Source organism: Hemicordylus capensis, chromosome 4 (genome assembly GCF_027244095.1).
Source record: "Hemicordylus capensis ecotype Gifberg chromosome 4, rHemCap1.1.pri, whole genome shotgun sequence".
NCBI classification, from domain to species: domain Eukaryota; kingdom Metazoa; phylum Chordata; class Lepidosauria; order Squamata; family Cordylidae; genus Hemicordylus; species Hemicordylus capensis.
The window spans coordinates 192962137-192981626 of NC_069660.1; the positions used below are offsets into that span (position 1 = coordinate 192962137).

Here is a 19490-nt window from a genome sequence, read left to right on the forward strand (position 1 = left end):
ATGTTGTTAGTCATTGTACTAAGGTCATTAAGGATGTTGCACAAGAAAGGAAATCCTGTTCTAGATTAGTTCTTGCGCTAGCAGAATATGTTGCACTACCTCTTGTGCCCTATGCAACACAGGGCACCGCACTAGTTAATTGTTGCACAGCGAGCATATTGCACAATCATGTCCAGTAAAAGGTAAACCACCTGCAACATTGCGGAGCAGTGCGAACCACACAAGAGTCATGCATTTTCTTAAATTAAACAAGTGCAACACTAGTCTGGATGCTGCACCTGCTCTCACTGCAGAGAAGATCATGTTGTATGGGTATTAGGATGGGATCTACCTATGCATACATTGGAGTAGACAATTAGGTTTTATTTATTAATATTAGCCAATGTCATATCAGAATATGTTTACCTGTTCCTGCTCAAAAACGATAATAATGTGAAGTATAAAGTATGTGGTGCATTCTGCTGCTGTGGTGATGGAAATGCCTTGCTTCCCCTCTTAGTCAAGCCAGTTCTTAGATTGTTCGGGAAGCCATGTGTCTCCCAAGGGCAATCCCTGGGTTATGAGGAATGAGTCTGACACATTGCTTCCTTCCTTCCTCACTGTAAGCCAGTTCCTTGATTTTTGCTGCGTGGTCACATTTCAGTGCAGATCTGGCTCCAGATTTCAGGGGGGCCTCAGAAAATGCCCTCCATGGGCTCTCGTGAGGGCCCTGAAAGAGCTGATGCACCACAACCACATGAAGACTATGGGCATAGAGGTGATCAGCACTAGACCTTCTGAGGGCCCTGAGCTATTGCCCAATGATACCAACCTCTGACTCTGGCCCTGTGTGAGTGTGAAAACACTTATGTGTTATAAAGATATGGGAATCAAGGAACTGGTGTTTTGATAGAGACAGACAGAGGGCACTGGGAATTTCCTATGTTTTAATTTCATTGTACCAGTAAGTTATCTAAATATTTTCTTGCACCAAGTGGGAGTCCATATGCAAGATACTTTTTGTTTATGTGAAAATGTGGATAACCTCCTTAGGATACCCAGAGACATGCACACCAGCACTGAAAAATACCTAAAATGACAAGCAATTCATGAACTAAGAAAGCAGTCCTAGCCAGTGTTCTTTTCTCATTCACACACATTACCTAACTACACGCACATAGATACACCTGCATAAGAGCCAATTCCATCAAGGCAAACTGTCAAGGTTATTTTCCACAACAGAAATGTCATCATGAACAAGACAAGCCTTCCAAAGGCAAAGCAAATTCAGCTGTTCTATGGCCTGTTAGAATTACAGAAACAGAATCCATTTCTTTTCAGAAAATAATTTTAGGCAGCTCTACAACACAGCTTTCACAATTAAGCTGGAGAGTGGAGACAGATTACAGTTTTTAGAGTCTAAAGTGTTGTGATAGAAGCATTTTTGCCCTTGGTATACAGACTGTTGTCTCTGGTTAAACAGGTTGCAGGTTTTTAGAACAATTCAAAACCTGCCCAAGGTTACCAGAAGTAATAGTGGGATGAGTTACTCATAAACAACAATGCCTTTCTCATGCCACTTTCATGCCACTCTAAAAAATCTCCTACCTGTGGTTACCTACATGGCCCTTTAATTTGTTTTTCAGTGAGAAATGAACTGACAGGACGTCTCTGCATTATGGGTTTATATTAGATCTTTCAAATATACACCCTTGACTGCTCACTATAGGATTTAAAAGACATGGATTGGCACACCCAAGTAATTCATGGAATCAACATCCACTTAAATTCATGAATTGCTGCACCACTCAGAACACAGCAGTTGGATCTCCTGACTGACAATGGATCATTTATTATTTATTCAAAAAGATGCAGCAGTATCTTGAGGGAGTCATCCCAGTTTTTTAAAATGGGTATATGAAAAAAAGTCTTCACAAAGTTAACATCAAAGTATAATTCACTTGATACTTGGGAGGGGGGGAAGAGTCCATGGCTTCTACAGGCGAATCTTGCCATCAGCGGACCCAACATCAGTGGTTCCGCTTATCCACTGTCAGGTAATTAACATGCGACCTCGGCATACACAGGGGGAAAGGGTTTAAAGGGTTAATCTCCACATATGCACAGTTTCAGGATGACCAGAAATGGCCTCCAAGGTCATTTCTGGCCACCATATTAAGAAAAGGAGCCTTTTTGTGGCTCATAAAAAATAATTCCATGAAAAACTGTTAGAAAATGGCAGATTTTGGACCGGGGCGGGGGCATTGCAGGACAGCTGTAGACCCGCAAAGCATCGTAGGGCACTTTATTTCCATCTCTTTTTGGCATTTTTTCCACTCTTTTGCAGCCTCCGGGAACCTAACCTCCACATTCCCATTGACGTAATGCCCCATTATCCATGGTTCCATTATCCACATTTGTAGTGGAGCAGAGCACCCCACAGATAATGGGGTTCACCTGTATTTCCATTTTACACAGAAATATAAATTAGGGAGAAAGAAAATCACTCAGCATGTAGAATTTTTTTTTAAAATGCTACCTGTTCATGTTCTAACATTTCCAAGAATTAAATATTTTGTTAGAGAGTTTTGTTTTATAAATTGCCTAAAAGAACACTAGTTAAATATTTTTACGTCTCAGTATTTATTCGTCTAATATGGAAAAATCAGTATTGATCAGCTTGGAAACTCATCTTTCAGTGACTGCTGTATTTTTGTGATTGTAGACACCTGCTTTTTTGAGTTACAGAAAACCAGCAAGAATCCTGAAAGAATAAAGGATTAAATACATAATTTCATAAACTGCTGGCCATCAAATATAAAAACACAGCTCGGGTTAAGTTTTGGAAAAGGTTTGACTGATTCAAAACAGGTATCTCTGACATATATCAAAATTAACTGTCATCTGAAGGCTTTGGGGGGGGGTTAAGATTAAACATTTACCTTTCCAACGTACTGGGGTTCGGAGCCCATGTATTCTTCCAGCACAAAGAACTGATTCCAGACCCAGCCTCGTTTGACCCGCATGGTGGGTATTCTTTTTTCTGGCGATGTGACAACATTTCCCCTTGATTCAGCTTCTAAAGTCTGTTGTGATTGTGGATGAAGTGGCGTTAAGAGACCTCCATCGAACAGGACCCAGAGAAGCAGGGATAAGCAGTTCCTTGTAAGCATTGGCAATGGTTTCCCTACAGCAAATAATTAAAAACTCCAACACTGAACGTCGAGCTGAAGAATCCAGGTTTGAGGCTGTCCGTGGGCCTCCACCACTTAGCTTCGGATTTTTTTTTTATTGCCGAAATGCTAATGCAGACATTAATCCTTCTGGTGACAAGGTTTCTGCCGCATTAAATTCCATCTAAAGGGACCTATAAAAGAGATTTACATAGCAACATGAAATTATATAAAATTACATGGAAGTATTCCTTCAAACTCTCTCACACCTAGTTAGTTTCCAAAGACAGTGAGTGAGAGTGAAGCAAGGAACCAAGCTTGAAGTACTATCGGTATTTATGTCGTAGCACTGAAATGCAACAGAACACTGCACAGTAAATATAGGAATGCTTCATTCTGCCTCTGCATTGTATTATTTTAGTGTCTGACTGAAGAGAAGCGTGCAGCCTGCCCTTTATGGCCCAGTTATAAAATAAAGCCATTACACACCAGTGAAATCAGATATTATTTACTCAGGATTCACATGGCGGGGGTGGGGCAAAAACATCCTGAAAGCAAAAGTGGATGAAATTATCAATAGGTATAATAGTTATCTGCATCACACAAAATAAATATTAGCAAAAGTCTACTGGACTTTCTTTTAACACGAGATAAGCAGGGATGGTTTCACAGAGAATGTTGCCATTATTTTCACGTTGGTGAAACTGCCCAAACTGGCATCTGTGTCAAGTTTTCCCTCCTCTCTCCCTAATGTATATGAATAGAAATACTCTGTATGACATCATCACCCCATGTATTTTCTTCTCCCACATTGGAACAAATAAACGATGTGATGACCTCACAGAAAAGATTTCCATCAACAAATACTATGGGGAATGGAGGAGTGTGAAATGGAGATTTGATTTTGACACTAACTAGACATGACATTGTTGGGGACGCGCCCCCCCCCCAACATATTAGATCCAGAGGTACCAACTCAGAAGTATGTGGAATTCAGGCCTGTGTCTGGTTCCAATTTTATTAAGACAGGAATTAATGCCTGGACTCAGGGTGAATTGACACCCCAGATCTCAACTGGTCTGTGAGGGAAGAGGCGATCCAGCATTGTATTGTGAAATGGGTACTCAAGGAAGCAAAAAAGCCATGCCAGAACAATCCAAATGCTAAAATGTGACTCACTATCAGATAATGTCTGTGGAAGCGGCCAGAGGCTGATCTCCCCTTTCCTGTTGCAAGAAGTCTATGTTAATCTTCGTCAATGATTGACTCAATTGCTCTCTATAGAAATTCAACATAGGTAAATGCACACAAATAAAACACCGATAGACTTTAATTTTTACTTTACTAAAACTTTAACACCTTTTGGGATCAGGCTTGCAAATCTGGGACAAGAGAATATGCCCATTTGCAGCTCAGAGATGCAGATTTGCCTTGGGCAATGTCCCCTCCTCAAGATAGCAGCTAACAGAAGATGAGATTGAGATCTCTCTGGACTGGCCAGTATCCTGGCTAATTAAAAGACATTATCCAGAAGGTAACAGCATTGTCACCCTTTTGGGGACCCAGGAAAAGATGAGGAGATTTGAATAGACTCAAATCAAAGATCAAAGGGAAATACAACTATAAAGAATGAGGCTAATACAGGACAGAGAGCAAGCAGTCTTGTGCCTACAAGCAATCTTGTGCCTACAAGCAAGATCTGCTCATGAGCAATCCTAGAGTTTGCTGCTAAGCCGCGGGGCAACAAGCAGGAACTCTGACCATCGACAGGAACTGTCTGTGACTTCCACTGTGCAGTGAGAAGTCAAGACTTCCCCAGCCATGGTGCTCTTACTCTCAGCCGTGCTCTGACCAAACTGCATGCTTGATCCAAAAGCTCCTGTCTCCAGCCAAAAGCTTCTCTCCTTCAGCTGAAAGCTCCACCGTTCTCAAGCCTCTGATCTGGGTAATATGCTGCCTCCACAAGCCTTGGACCCCTCCATCCTTTCCCTTCCTTCTCCTCCCCCCACCCCCTCTACTAATTTCTGATATCCCCAACCCATGCTAGTCCTCAACCTTCCCCCCCCCCACTTTTCCCCCCATCTATATCTGAATTATATTAGGCTTTAGGAAGATTTAACACACACACATATGTTAGTTAGGAACACTGGGTGAATATTGGTGCTGGCTAGGGTTGAAATACTGTTAGTAATATTGATAGAATGTTCTGCTTTCTGCTCAGCTAGATTGATGTTGTTATTCTTTTATACTCAATAAAGCCCAATGAATCATTTAGGATTGGTTTGATCTCCTTTCTTCCTTGCGCCCAGATCCTACATGGTCACTATATAAAAGAACTTGGTCACTTGGTGACATTATGAGATAGGCCTAATTTTCTATGCTAGCTAATGAGCATATTTAGTATATAAATCAGGCCTGGACCACAACAACATGCGTCTGTTATCATATCTGGTTCCATGCCCAGAGCCACAGGATTCTTGTTCATATGCAACAAGAGTAGTACAAAGCACCAAATACATTTGATGTGCATGGTACTGGCACATAGTTTGGACTGGCACTTGACACATTCTTCTCTTGATGTAGTGGATATTAGTTGTTAAATTTGTATTCTTGTATGCATTAAAATTTGATATGCTTTTCTCTGACACTGAATTGCTGCAAGCAAAGTAGTTTCCGCTTGATTTTTGTTCTCTGTTGGTTGACTAGAAACTATTCAAAGGAATGTACTCTCCTCTATCCTACATAAGTGAAGATATGACAAAAAATATCTGTGATAAAATAACATGAAATAACACATAAACCTTATTCTGACATTTAATTGTATGTACACAGAGATGTCTACATATGTATAAGATGTTGTTCTCTAGTAGACTGGATTTTATCAGACGCAAAGATACCTGTGGATTCTATGCATTTCTACACATAGACTCTACATATTCTACCTGTAGATACCTGTAGAGTCGATGTGGATTCTATGTAAAAGTATATTGTACAAAAAATTAACATAAATTTAAATATCTATTGTTTTAATTTAAAAAAATAATTAAAATATCTATTTTTAAAAATACATATTTGGATTGATACCGGGGGGGGGGGGCTCAGAATGCCCCCAGCCTTGTACAACAAACTGTATGGTTTTGATCAAGTATGCATTCTCAAAGGCTAGCCTATATATTTATTAGTTTATATCTCACTTTCTTATCAGAACCTCTAAAGCACCTTGCAATGTGAAATGTAACCATAACAGGTACAGAAATTATCAAGAATAAAATTATCATAAAAACAGAAGTCAGCTTAGAGATGGATGGATCTATCTCCCCCGTCCCAACCCGGTCTATTCAAATATCACATTGTTTCCTTTGATTTTCATTCCCTGAATGAAAATTCTAAAAATCCAGAATTATTTTTGTCATTGAAAATAATATATATTTAGATATTTGCATATGAGGCAGCATAGAAATTTTTGAATAAAAATTAATGAATAAATACATAAACATTTTCTTCATATATTTTTTCCACATAGTTCCTCCCAAGCAGATGGTGCGATAATTTGCTGCCAAGTATGCATTTAAATATATGCTTTTCTGCAAATACATGGAAAACATAGAATCCACAGGTATCTTTGTGTCTCATAAAATCCAGTCTACTAGAGAACAGGGGGAGCCATAGCTGCATCCCTTCAAGGAACCCCACACCCTACAATGCACTGTGCAAGGCTGAGGAGAGCTGGTCTTGTGGTAGCAAGCATGACTTGTCCCCTTAGCTAAGCAGAGTCCACCCTAGTTGCATATGAAAGGGAGACTAGAAGTATAAGCACTGCAAGATATTCCCCTCAGGGGATGGAGCCACTCTGGGAAGAGCAGACGGTTTCAAGTTCCCTCCCTGGCTTCTCCAAGATAGGGCTGAGAGAGATTCCTGCCTGCAACCTTTGAGAAGCCACTGCCAGTCTGTGAAGACAATACTGTGCTAGATAGACCAATGGTCTGACTCAGTATATGGTAGCTTCCTATGTTCCTATGAGGTCTTGAAGAGCTTCCCGAAAAATTATAAGGGCATTTTGAAACTCAAGTTACAGCAAGGACCAAGCAGCTGTTGGTTAGTTGCAGCTCCTTTTCAGAAGGGAATGTCATGCTGCAGTCCTCAGGTAAGGGATGGGAATGGGGAGATGACGTGGAAAGCAGAGGTGTAACTAGGTAATTTTGGAGCCTAGACCTAAAGGCCTTTGGAGCCCCCCCCCCCCCAGTACTGCAAATTACGCATCATGCCCATACATACACACACACAAACCATTACACACACCATGACCCTCGGCCTGCCGGCACAACAGCATGGGGACCACACCACCCAGCGCAGACTAAAGAGGATTAGGGGCCCCCCAGGGGGTGTGGAGGCCCTGGACTCCTGCCCAGAAGTCCAGGGTTAAGAAGTGGCAGCTGATGGCTCCTGGGAATGGGTGGGCACTAGGCAGGGCAGGTAATGGGCAGAAGTCAGCCAGTGTGGGTGCTGCTGGAGGTGGAGCCAGTGTCTCTCAGCCCTACCTTGGAGACACCATGGAGGGAACTTGCAACCTTCTGCATGCAAGCATGCAGGTGCTCTTCCCCAAGTAGCCCCATCCCCTTCGGTCTTTAATTGCTACATAACAGGAGAGGTCCAACACATGAAGTTTTCTCCAGCATGGAGATAGGCAGGCTTAATCTGTCAAATCCCTGCTGATAAGGCACAAATGTTATGGGCGCAGACAGAGAAGCAACATTAGCGGTGCATTACAGAGAACTTAGCCTACATCACTAAGATGATCAGTAAAATATACAATAAATAATGCTATTAATGGAGCATATTCCTTCCCCTACACCATTTTCTTCAGCAATTTTTTATATATTGTAAAAGGCTACTCGTTTCCTCCTCTTTGAATAACCCTTGAAGCATGGCATTTAAAACCAGAGAGACAGGTGGCTATACACTCTTTCAAAAATGGAAATGTGAAAAGCAAAAGAGCGGGTGTTTTTTGCTATGTACTGCTAGTACATAGCTGGTCCTCATGCGAGAGGAGATAGGACTGCAGACAAACACCATATGTTGGCTAAACATTCTTCTTTTTAAAAAAAATCCAGCAAGCAATTGGAGGAAAACATAAGAAAAGGAACAGAAGGGGTAGGAAAGTGAGATTAAAAATACAAAATTAATAGTAACAACAAAACTGGTCAGCTCCCACTCATGTATCAGATCTTTTTATATAACTCGTTTGAGGGAAGTCTGTATATAGGAAGAGGGAGAGGGCAGAGGTTTTCCCCAAGTCCTTCTTGACAAGCCCTTGTCCCTTTGCCTTTCCTTTTCCCAAACACTTACTGTTCCCCTCTTTCTCTCCTTTTAAATTGTCTTGGCTTTAAGGACCAGGAGCTCCCACCAGCCTCTTCTCAATTTGCCAGCTCTCACATCTCCCTTTTTCAAAGCAGCTCGGAGATATTTCCCTGCTTCTGAGTCTTCTCTTTGCGGGGTGGCGTGGGGTTTGGAGTTTTAGAGAAAGGGGGTAGAAATGGTGCCGAGGAGGAAGAGGAAAGAAAGGAGAGTGAGGGAAAGCATCTCAAGCTTTCTCTGCCTCCCTGAAGATGACTTGATGGGATCCGAGAGAAATGAAGGAACTGGAGAAAATGTTCTTTGCAACAGAGAGATTGCAAAAGCTGCAGTGTAAATAAAGAGCAGCAAACACACTTAATAACTGGATGGGAACAAAACAAGCCAGGAGGAAGAGAGAGAAAAGAGTTTTTGCTGGTCAGTAGAATTGCAAGTGGCTGATGGGATAAGGTCATTGTTGTAAAAATAAACTAATTTGAAGCATTTGAAACTAATTCCAGTGAATGAACTCAGTCTGAGAGAAAAGAAGGAGGGAAACAGAGATGGGCGTTGTGCAAGGCAAGGGAAAGAAATGACTGTAAACATCTCCCCCTTCCTCCCCAACCTCCATTTCACCCTTCTATCGTTCAAACATACCAGCATGAAATCCACATTTTAAGCATTTGAACCAAAGACTGCTTAGTCTCTCACAGAGAAAGAAAGGCTACCACTGCCTCCTTCCCCCACCCACTTCAGCCTGTAGACTTGGAACTCAAGTCTAGTCAAATCTGCTGGGCGGTGACGACATTGCCCATTTTGGCAAAAATAAAAAATTTTTAAAAAGCATATCCTGACTGCCTTCAGAGTGTGTAATCTTTGGACTGTGCAGGCGCTGAGCAGTGCAGCATGGGCGATGGAGCCACCGACCATTTCAGTGTCAGAGCAGGAAGGGAGGGAAACAAGGAGGGGGAAACAGCGGGAGAGGATGCCCTCTGTTGGACAGCAGTGGGCATGGGTCAGGAGACAGGGGGCATGAGAGGGGAGGAGGAAAACAAGAAGAGAGACAGCCAGCTGAGAAAGAGATAAACGGGGGGGGGCGGTGTGTGTGTGTGTTTGTGTGTACAAGGGGGCGCCACCCCTCTTGCCCTTATAGAGGAACCACTCCTGGGGTTAAGAGTGAATGGAAAGGAGATGGAAAGGGTGGGGGGAAGCAGGAGAAGGGAGGAAGACAGGGACAGGGAATGAGGAGTAGGGAGGAGTTCCAACAGGCATATCAGAACTCCAACAGAATTCTATCATGACATGAAGGTATTTAGTTGGAGTTCCTCCTGTCAGTGTTCCCAACTGTTGTTACGGATTTTTTTCTGATAGTGCCTGACAATGCATATCATATCAGACATGCTTGTCAGAACTATATGACTGCACAGCCCTAGAATTTGGTAACATCCTTAGCTTTAATACAACATAACTCCCTACAACCTACAGATTAAAAACTTTTCAGCAAGCAAGATTTTCATGACCATCAAAACATTTTTCCAGTGTGTGTGGGAAATTGTACAAAAGCCTTATCTCCAGGAGTGACCAGTTTCGCCCTAGGCTGTGGTGACAGCTGCAACGAGTCCTCCTATCTTCTTGCTCTTTGCTGAAGAGAAGGCAAATATGGGAGAAGGTGTTCTCTCATTATCCCAGAGCTAGGCTGGATAGAGCTTTAAAGTTTCACATCAACACCTTTAATGAATTTTTTAACTGAATGATAACTAGTAGGGAGCTCTTGTAATAGTAGTAGAATAGACTCTGTGTTGCTAGGCCCTATTAAATGCTTGTTATGACGATAAGTTTAAGAATAGTAAAACACATTGGGTATGGCAAGCCAGTGGCATAATGAAGCACTTTAAAATTCCCTTGAATTAAGTGGAGATTAGTTAAGGAACATGCTTTGATCTCTTTGTAAACCGCCCAAAGACTTATGCTTTGGGTGGTATACAAATGCATTAAATAAAAATAAATAAATAATAAATAAATACATCGTGATCAATGAAACTTAAAAATTATTTGCATTGACTGGATTGTGACCTGAAATGTTCAATCAAGATGATTAATAATTTTATATAATGCACTGAAAGAGTTAAAAAGTAAAATGTAGATCATGTGCTCTGTACAATATAAATCACTACTAGAGCATAAATCAACTGTAGATGAGACACATCTATAACTGCTAACTTGGCAAAGAGGCACCTTTTAATGTGGTGATTCACTTTATTTAGCAGGGGTAAATAACCAGAGAGTAACTGGCCCTATCCACCCCCAGCACAGTACCTCCAGTGACTGTTGCTGATGTCTATCTTATGTTTCTCTTTAGATTGTGAGCCCTTTGGGGACAGGGATCCATCTTATTTATTTATTATTTTTCTGTGTAAACTGCCCTGAGCCATTTTTGGAAGGGCGGTATAGAAATTGAATGAATGAATGAATGAATGAATACAATGTTAAAGAAATTGCACAATTTGTGCACTGGCTGAAGTTTAGTTATATGAACATTGTAAATCCCAATCCACTGGGAAGTTCTCCTGCACAAGATCTATAGCAAAGAATGAAAGCACTTCCATTTTGCTGCACGGGAGCCTGTACAGGAGGATTTTCTGGAGGATTGTGCCCATATACATTACATTGCATTGCTCTATGAATTGCAGCACAACATGCCAATTGGCAGAAAAAGTAGTTTTCCAAATGCACTCTGTAATTAGAGACATCCCCCACTTTCACATTTATGAATTTCTCAGAATAACTGTAGCTATTTAGTACATTTATAATACTAAAAGGATGTAATTAAGTAATTCCACTACTAAGGGCAAACAGAAGAGATTTCACTTAATTCTGGGCTGAATTAATGAGCGCAGCAGCCTTGGAAGCTTTTAGTTCATTCAAGAATAGAATAAATGACACACAGCAACAATATTTTTTATTATTGTTATTGTTGTTACTACTACTATGACTCCTACTAATGCTTCCACTACTACTACAAGTATGACTAAGTGTAGTACATGGCTGAAACAAGGAGAGATTTTTAAAAGCTTGTTATGATGAGAAGTTCAAGAATATTAATTCTTAACTAAAGCTATTCTTTGGATAAAAATATGTGGAAGAATATCCCACATATTCTTATACTAAAAAGATATAAAAGGAAAATGAATGTTCTCATTCATTTGAATGAATCAAAATGTAGAAGAGGGGAGAGAGCATCAGTTCAGGTAAAAGACGAAAGAAACTGAATCAGCTGGGCACTTCTGATGTGAAAAGCAACCATATCAGTTAGCCCTCCCACCTGAAGACTGGCTGCAAAGACAACTGGAACCATACCAAAAAATGCAGAAATACATTAAGGCTATTCACATGATTACCAGAATGAAGGCAGGAATCATGCAGCCCAGTTTTGTAGGTACATGTGAACCCAGACAAATCCCTCCAACCCAGTTAGTTCAAATCTGGGTAGCCCAACTTTTGCACCATTGTGTTTATTGAGGTAGAAAGAAAAGAAGAGCCTTCCTGTCCCATTCTTTCCATTCTGTGCAGGCATTCACCATTTCTAGGACTTTCTGGGAGCAATCAATCATGTTTTTCACAGGCTGCTGTAACAGTGTGGATACCACTGCCATGCATTGTGGCCCCAGGCTACTGTGAATGAAGCAACAATGTCAGCAGGGTCAATAGGTTGTTCCCATCCAAAGAATACCCTGCCTCTGGGTGGAGCACAAATTGGATGACAAAGGCCCAAATGATTGGCTCTTCCTCTATGGTTACTTCACATACCTTGAAAGAATGTGGGATCACACTATAGAGTAGATCTCACATTGGCCAAGGTATATGTTAGGGTTTAGCTAATAGGATCCCACCAGAATCCAGAATGAGAGGAATCATAAAAATGAAGAGACTTAAGAATGGATGAAGAAATAATGTAAACGTAAAAGCAACAACAACAACAACAAGTTTAAAGAAACCATAGGAAAGGAGGGAATGATGGGAATGACAGAGAGATCAAAGATCATCACAGAAATAAGAAGTAAAAAAGAATCCTGGAGAATAATTCAGAACAGGAGAGAGGAGATTAGTTAGACATAAAGAGAATAACTACCAGCAGCACAAGAAAGAATAAGTGAGTGGACAAACTTTGTAAAAGATCAACATAATTCTGAAATTATTATGAAGATAAAAACAGATTTTGTAAAGGGATAAGAAGACATCCCTTTTTTATTTCAAGGGAAAACCCCAACATAATAAAAAAGGTCAATTTAAGAGGCAAAGCCCCACCAAAAAAGAACAAATAAGGACACAGACCCATTAGGCACAGAAGAAGGAACCAAACCAAACCATTCCAAATGGTTTGTAAACAGCCATGTTTTTGCCAGGCATCTAAAACCACTCAGTGTTGTATTGAGGTAGGCTTTTCTGGGGAAGGCATTCCATAAAATCAGCAACATTACTAGGAAGTCCCTCCCCCTTGTAAACACCTGCTAAACTTCAATAAGTCGGGAAACACCAAGACCTCAGATGTATACAGTGAGTACACAAGGTACATATGAGAGAAAGGGTCCTTAAGGTACTCAGGTCCCAAGCCACATAGAGTTTTAAAAGCAAGAGAAAAAAATCTTACATTGAATCCATAAACAAATAGGCAAGCTGCAAATTGAACAACAAAAACAGAAATCAACAATACAGGCTACACTAGATATTAAAAAATGGAAATACCTCAGCCATACTTATAATACACATAATGCTTATGTGAAGGCTATGAAGCATCAACCAGAGTGAATTGGTGGAGAAGGTAAGATGGATGGAGAAGGTAGGATGGATGGATGGATGGACGCGAAATGTAGGATGGATGGTTTTTACTTTTACATTATTTCTTCATCAATTTCTTCATCCATTCTCCCCACACACACACACACCCCAATTCTGCCCCATAAATCTCACCCCTGTTGGACCGTTTTTAAATGTTTCTCCTACTAGGCTCCAGAACCAAAGGTCAGCCTGACTAGGAAATACAGCTGTGGAGGACATTTGTAGGGAATACTGACAGATTCAGGAGTTAAGAGGTCTGCCCTCCTGCCTACCATACCGCCTCATTACCCTTGGAACTAAGCAAAGAGGCACCTCTAAATGTAGCAATTCTCTTATATTTAGCAGGGGAAGAGCAACTGGTCCTATTCAACCCCACACAGCATCCCTTCAGTGATTGTTGCCACTGTATACCTTCTGTTTCCTTTTTGACTGCACACCCTATTGAGACAGTGAGCCCTTTTATTCATCTGTCATATATTTTTCTATGTAAGCAACTTTGAGAACTTTTGTTATAAAGTGGCATATTAATATTCATCATTGACCTGCCCCTATATTTATCTCAGTAAACAAGCAGTGAAAACTATACATTTGCTGAAATGACATCTACTTTGGCATCTAATACTTGGTGGGTAAGCAAAACATCCAAACACTTGGGACCAGCTGTTTGAGATACCATTGCAATACAAGGGTCCTCTCCCTACCCTTTTCTTCCAGGGGAAAACTTCTGCTTAAAAATCAATATATAATTATACATACAGTAAATGTACTGAAATTACAATATTGGATCTATTTTCTCCAAGTTCAGCTATTTCCAGAGACACTGTTTTCCTTGCGACTTATAGCATTCTTATCAGTAATAATTATAAGAATATTATTTGCTAGTTACAGGCTGACTTCTTTTATCATCAAGGATATATAATTGGGAATTTGTGGAAATCTAAGTTCTGAGAAGGGAAAAAAGAAACATAATCTGCAATGCCAGTTATTTCCACCCTGAAACAGGAGGACGGTTTTAATTTCAAATACAAAAGCGGTGGGGGAAAGGTCCAGTTGATTTCACTCTCTTTTTCCCTCCCTTGAAACTGGCTTGTTTCAAGATCTAAAGGGCAAATAGAAGCACATGCAAAAACAGAGATTAATAAAATGAGAGAATAAAGGGCAGCAAAAATGTGTTTAGTTAAAGTGACTGGCTGATCCCTGTATTCAGAAAGGATTAAAGTGAGATATTACAGCCGAGAATAAAGAGCTTAAACTTCATAAAGTTTAGATTTCATATGAAGACTTTTTCAGTGTTTTTACAGGATATTTCTCCCACCAGCTGAATGCTTCCTGGGTCATAATATGGCCAAGGCATGAATAATACAAAAACAAGCACCCACTTGTTATTGGCTTCTCTGCCATTAATGGTAGGCATGTAAGCAAGGAACCCATTATGTTTTGGCCTGGTAAAAGTGCTTGGGTTTAGTACACGTGAAATGCATTTCTTTTTAACCACTTTATTTATTTAACAGTTCAGAGGGCTTTCATGCTTCCTCCTTTTAATGCACATACACTATACAGTATTATAATCAGATTGTGCTCATCAATAATGCAATTTCCAGGACCGGTAGATTAACAAACTCCTTTCGCTCTGTGGCTGCCACTACCTACCTAATTTGGATGTCAAAATATCAGTAGCAACCACAAATAGCTGGTGTCCTCTCCACGCCCCAATTGAAAATAATCATGCAAAAAATCACCAAGGCAGCCCCTTGAAATGCTATGGTTTTCCCCATACTATTCTCTGTTAAGTTCAGCAGCAACTCCAGGGAGGTTCAGCTTGATACATAATGCTTCTCTCAGTAGATCTCAGCCTCTGGCCATGTCTGTCAGCCAGGGGAGCTTTTAAAACATTATACAGAGAAGCAAAAGTAATGTAAAGAGATTGACAGACTCCAGTGAATGAAGAACAATTCCCCCTGAGGCTTGAAGTTAATATTCAAGTACAAATATAAATCATTCTTCATCCATTCTCTATTGTTCATGTTCACCGTTCCTATGATGCGGTGCATGGGGAAAATAAATGCCTGTTGTAAATGACGGAGCACTGGCCATCATATGAGGGTAAATCTTGCACTTCTTGCTGAAAGCTTCAGGTCCACACAGCAGATCATGTTGCCAAATCATTCCTGAATTGTACCAATTCAGTCTGCAGGTGTGGGAGTCTCATGACTGAATGCTGCCCTATGAAGAAAAGTCACCTTAAGTGGTGCAGCGGGGAAATGCTTGACTAGCAAGCAGAAGGTTGCGGGTTTGAATCCCCACTGGTAAGTTTCCCAGAATATGAGAAACACCTATATCAGGCAACAGTGATATATGAAGATGCTGAAAGGTATCCTCTCATACTGCACAGGAGATGGCAATGGTGAACCCCTCCTATGTTCTACCAAAAGAAAACCACAGGGCTCTGGGGGTGCCAGGAGTGGAAATCGACTTGACAGCACACTTTACCTTACCTCTGAAGAAAAAGTCACCATACATTGTTGGATCAAAGGGAAAGGAGAAGTCTGGCCTGGTCTGGATTCCTTACCCTGATGATGACTCTCTTGCTCTGTCAGAGCTGGAGCAGTCAGAGCCAGTCACCCCTTCAGAGAAGCCATGGGCCACTGTGGACCCACTAACCGCACACACCCCCGGTGGTCCCCTTACATTACCCCTGGTCCCCAGGACCATCGGCAATACCTAGCCAGAGCTGAGCTCCAGTTCTAAAGGTGGGGTGCATACCTGGCTGCTCCCTTGGGTGTGGGAGTGGGCTCTTGCAAGACACAAATGCCTTCGGTTGCTTCCAGCCTTTTGTTGGTTCAACAGCTCTTTGCTGCCTTACATCTTGTTGCCCTACTAGACCTGGGCATGGATACATACAAACACCTAACATGTCAGATAAAAGACTAAACTCCTTCCTCTGACACTAGGTTTTCCATCTGTTTTGAATATGAGGATGCAATATCCCAATTGTAATTTGAAGTGTTGAATTTAAGAAACAAATCTTACATGTGACCTCCTGTTCCTCTGGGCCAGAGGTTCCCAACCTGCGGTACTCCAGATGTTGCTGAACTAAAACTCCCATCATCTCTAGCCATCATTTATTGTGGCTGGGAATGATGGGAGTTGTAGTTCAGCAGCATCTGGAGTACCACAGGTTGGGAACCCCTGTTCTAGGCCAAACTTCATTTCCATTTAATCAGCTGCTGATATCAACATCATGTGTGTCACACAGAAGAATACAGTGAAGCCAGTAACATGAAATTGTATGAATTTATTTATTCTGAACACTTTTAAACCATGTTTCTATTAAAAATGCACCAAGATGATTCATAATCTCAAAGCTAAGCCATGCAGATCTGCTAGAATGACAAATATCAGAGCTATGATATAGTTTGTAAACGGTGATATTCCAGTACAGTTTGCATATCTGAATGAAGGTGTAGCTGTCAGTTAATCATTCCTTTAAAAAAAATTACTATGGTACCAGGAGCTACTTTCTATTTCAGTGGAGATGATCAAACTATTAAATTACATCTCCACTCATCCCCCCACCTGCCGCCTCAATATTACACCAATACCTTAAGAATGATGGCAGTTTATTTCAAAAGTGTGAACTTTTTTCAAGAAAATCTATACCAACTTTACCAGTGATCTAGAGCCTTCATTTTTATTTTTTAATAAATTGCAAACACTCAGTCTGGGGAGAAAGCTCATCATTGTCAAAGCTGATGATGGATATCTATAAAATGACCTGTCATTCATCCTACCTAGTGGTGATGGGGGGGAGGGGGAGTTAATCCAATTTCCCAGCTTTCTAAGGAAACCTGTTAATTAACGACTGCAAATTGACAGAAAGATGGCTTTCAATGTACAAATGTGCAAGCCTTCTAAAATGAAGGTGAGCCTGTTTTAGATTGGTTATCCCTCTTGCTAATTTGAGCTATACTGCGACTCATTAATTGCTTATCAGGCTGTCGTGTACCTGGATAAAATAACTTGCAAATGAGTCCTCAAGCACTTAAGAGTCATCAGCCAACTGGGAAAATGCCAATCATTATAACAGGCAAGCCAAAGAGAGGGCTAGCATACTGCAAAGGCCCCTGGGAGGCAGCATTGTGTATCTGTGCATTCTGCATGCAGAAACACACTGCACACTGAAGTCTACCTCTCACTGGTAGTATCTGGCCTGCTCAATGTCAGGGAAAGGTGCAGGGTGAGAAATTTCCTCCTCCCTGCCATGTTATTCTCAAAGTGCAACACTTTTTCCCATGAGAGAAAACAACCTTTCATTTATAAGGGAGAAAGTAAACAGCTATAGCCCGACACAATGGGGAAGGGGATTACACCTCTCCTGTTTCCAGCAAGTGGGGAGCATATGTTTCTTTTCCTGAACAGTCTTGCTAACTTTGCACCATTTGACCTTGTGCTCTAGAATCCAGGGTTGATAAAATTTGATGGCTCAATAAATAAATAAATAATAGTTTTTAAAAAGAAAAAATTTATATTGATTTTTAAAAAATCCAGGGAAAGAACCTAGGTCAAAGATATCATCATGAATATATTCTATATTGTCTATATTCTTTGAACATGTTAACAGCAGTATATGGGGATAAGAGATAACAGATGATCAGTCCTATTCTGCAGGTGGTATATACGCAGTGCGCACGCGCGCGCACACACACACACACACACACACACGTCAAGCCCTTGGTCCCAGGGGTGTAACAAGGCTGGAGTGGGCCCAGAGACAAAATTTTAAAATGGGCCACTCGCTGATACACACACACACTTCACAATATACAGTCATGTGACTTGCCTCTGGGGGCCCCCTCGAGGCGTGGGGCCCCCAGGCAGCCGCCTCCCCTTGCCTAATAGTAGTTACGCCCCTGCTTAGTCGCCCTGCCCTCAAAAATGCCAAGACAAAGAAGGTCAATTAATGAATAGAGGATTGGGGGGAGATGGTGAATATCTGAGCAAGGAGGAGAAGTCTGGGAGGGGAATAGAAAGTGAAACCAAAAGTTTTCCTGAGGAAATGTTTTCCAAGTGTATCCCCCATGGTTGACAGGAAACAGGGCAGATCTCCCTGAGCCGTGCAGTCTCTCGAGAGTTGCCCTGTCCCACCTATAGCTAAAAACTTACCTGAAGGTGTTCACCAGCCCATCAGATGTTATTCCCAACCGCACTGTACCTGCCAAAATTGTGACCAACAGGAGTTTAAGCCTGGCTATCTAACTAAGGGCTCGTGCAGTCAAGAGCAGACGAAAAAGGACGTGCACCACAGGCCAATCAGGTGACCAGCAAGAGCCCAGACTGTACCTAGGGAGGGCTGGTGGGTGCCTTAACAGAGCAAACTGAAGGCCTGCTAAGCTGGAGTGAGCCATGCAGCTGAAGCCCTGTCCCTGCATGGGCCCGCTGGCCAATGGGGCCTCTCTCTGCATCGTGCTCCTTTCAGGGGGGCCGGGCAAACACGCCGTACTGCTCATTCGAGTGGCGAGCAGCTGGATTCTGACAAGGCATTTCCCTATAGTGCCTTTGGGGATGGACTAAAGGAAATACCCCTCTCTGATTGCATCTGAACATAGGCAGGGAGATATGCAGGACAGACCCTAATTAGAGTAAAAACATAGAGCAGTGCCAGACTGTGATGTGCCCCCCTTCCCTCTCTATTCAGATAATTGCTCTCAGTAATCTCTTTAGTGAACTCTCTTTGTTTAAAGAAACATATAGGAGAGCCACCCCAAACATAATCCAATCAATACTCAATATGTATGCCTTATTTGGAGCAAGAATTCTACAATACTAGAAATTCCTTAAGTAGGCCCTTTATCAATCTCCTCCACCAAAACTCTTCAATCATGCCTCAGGATATGTTTTTTCCCTATAAGAACCACCCAAAAGGTGTCACTGCTCTCTTGCCTTCTGTAATTGCACCCGCTCTTGCATTGTGTGCTGTCATTATACAGGCTTGCCTCCTTGCATTTGCACCCTGCCATCAGACTCTTTGCCCCATCTTACCTAGGCACACATCATTGCTCACCTTGTGCTTGAGCCAACAACTGGAGAGACGGATCCCTAGCTAGAAGCAGGTAGCTATGAAAAGCAGCTTTCTACTTTTTCTTCCTTCCGCCCTCAATCCTGTCTCCCCTT

The 19490-nt window shown here is 41.6% G+C and overlaps 1 protein-coding gene across 17 annotated transcripts in view; it reads right to left on the reverse strand.

Annotated features, from left to right (window-relative positions):
- Positions 1-19490, reverse strand: part of CDH12 (cadherin 12) — a 987186-nt gene that overhangs the window by 230324 nt on the left and 737372 nt on the right. For 16 of the 17 annotated variants that reach the window (XM_053248987.1, XM_053248990.1, XM_053248991.1 and 13 more), the window contains one exon: positions 2922-3346. In XM_053248987.1, the coding sequence (XP_053104962.1) occupies positions 2922-3152 (231 nt within the window). In that variant the 5' untranslated portion in view covers positions 3153-3346. Of the gene's footprint in view, positions 1-2921; positions 3347-4331; positions 4431-19490 lie in introns of all 17 variants that reach the window. The other variant, XM_053248989.1, reaches the window with a different exon arrangement.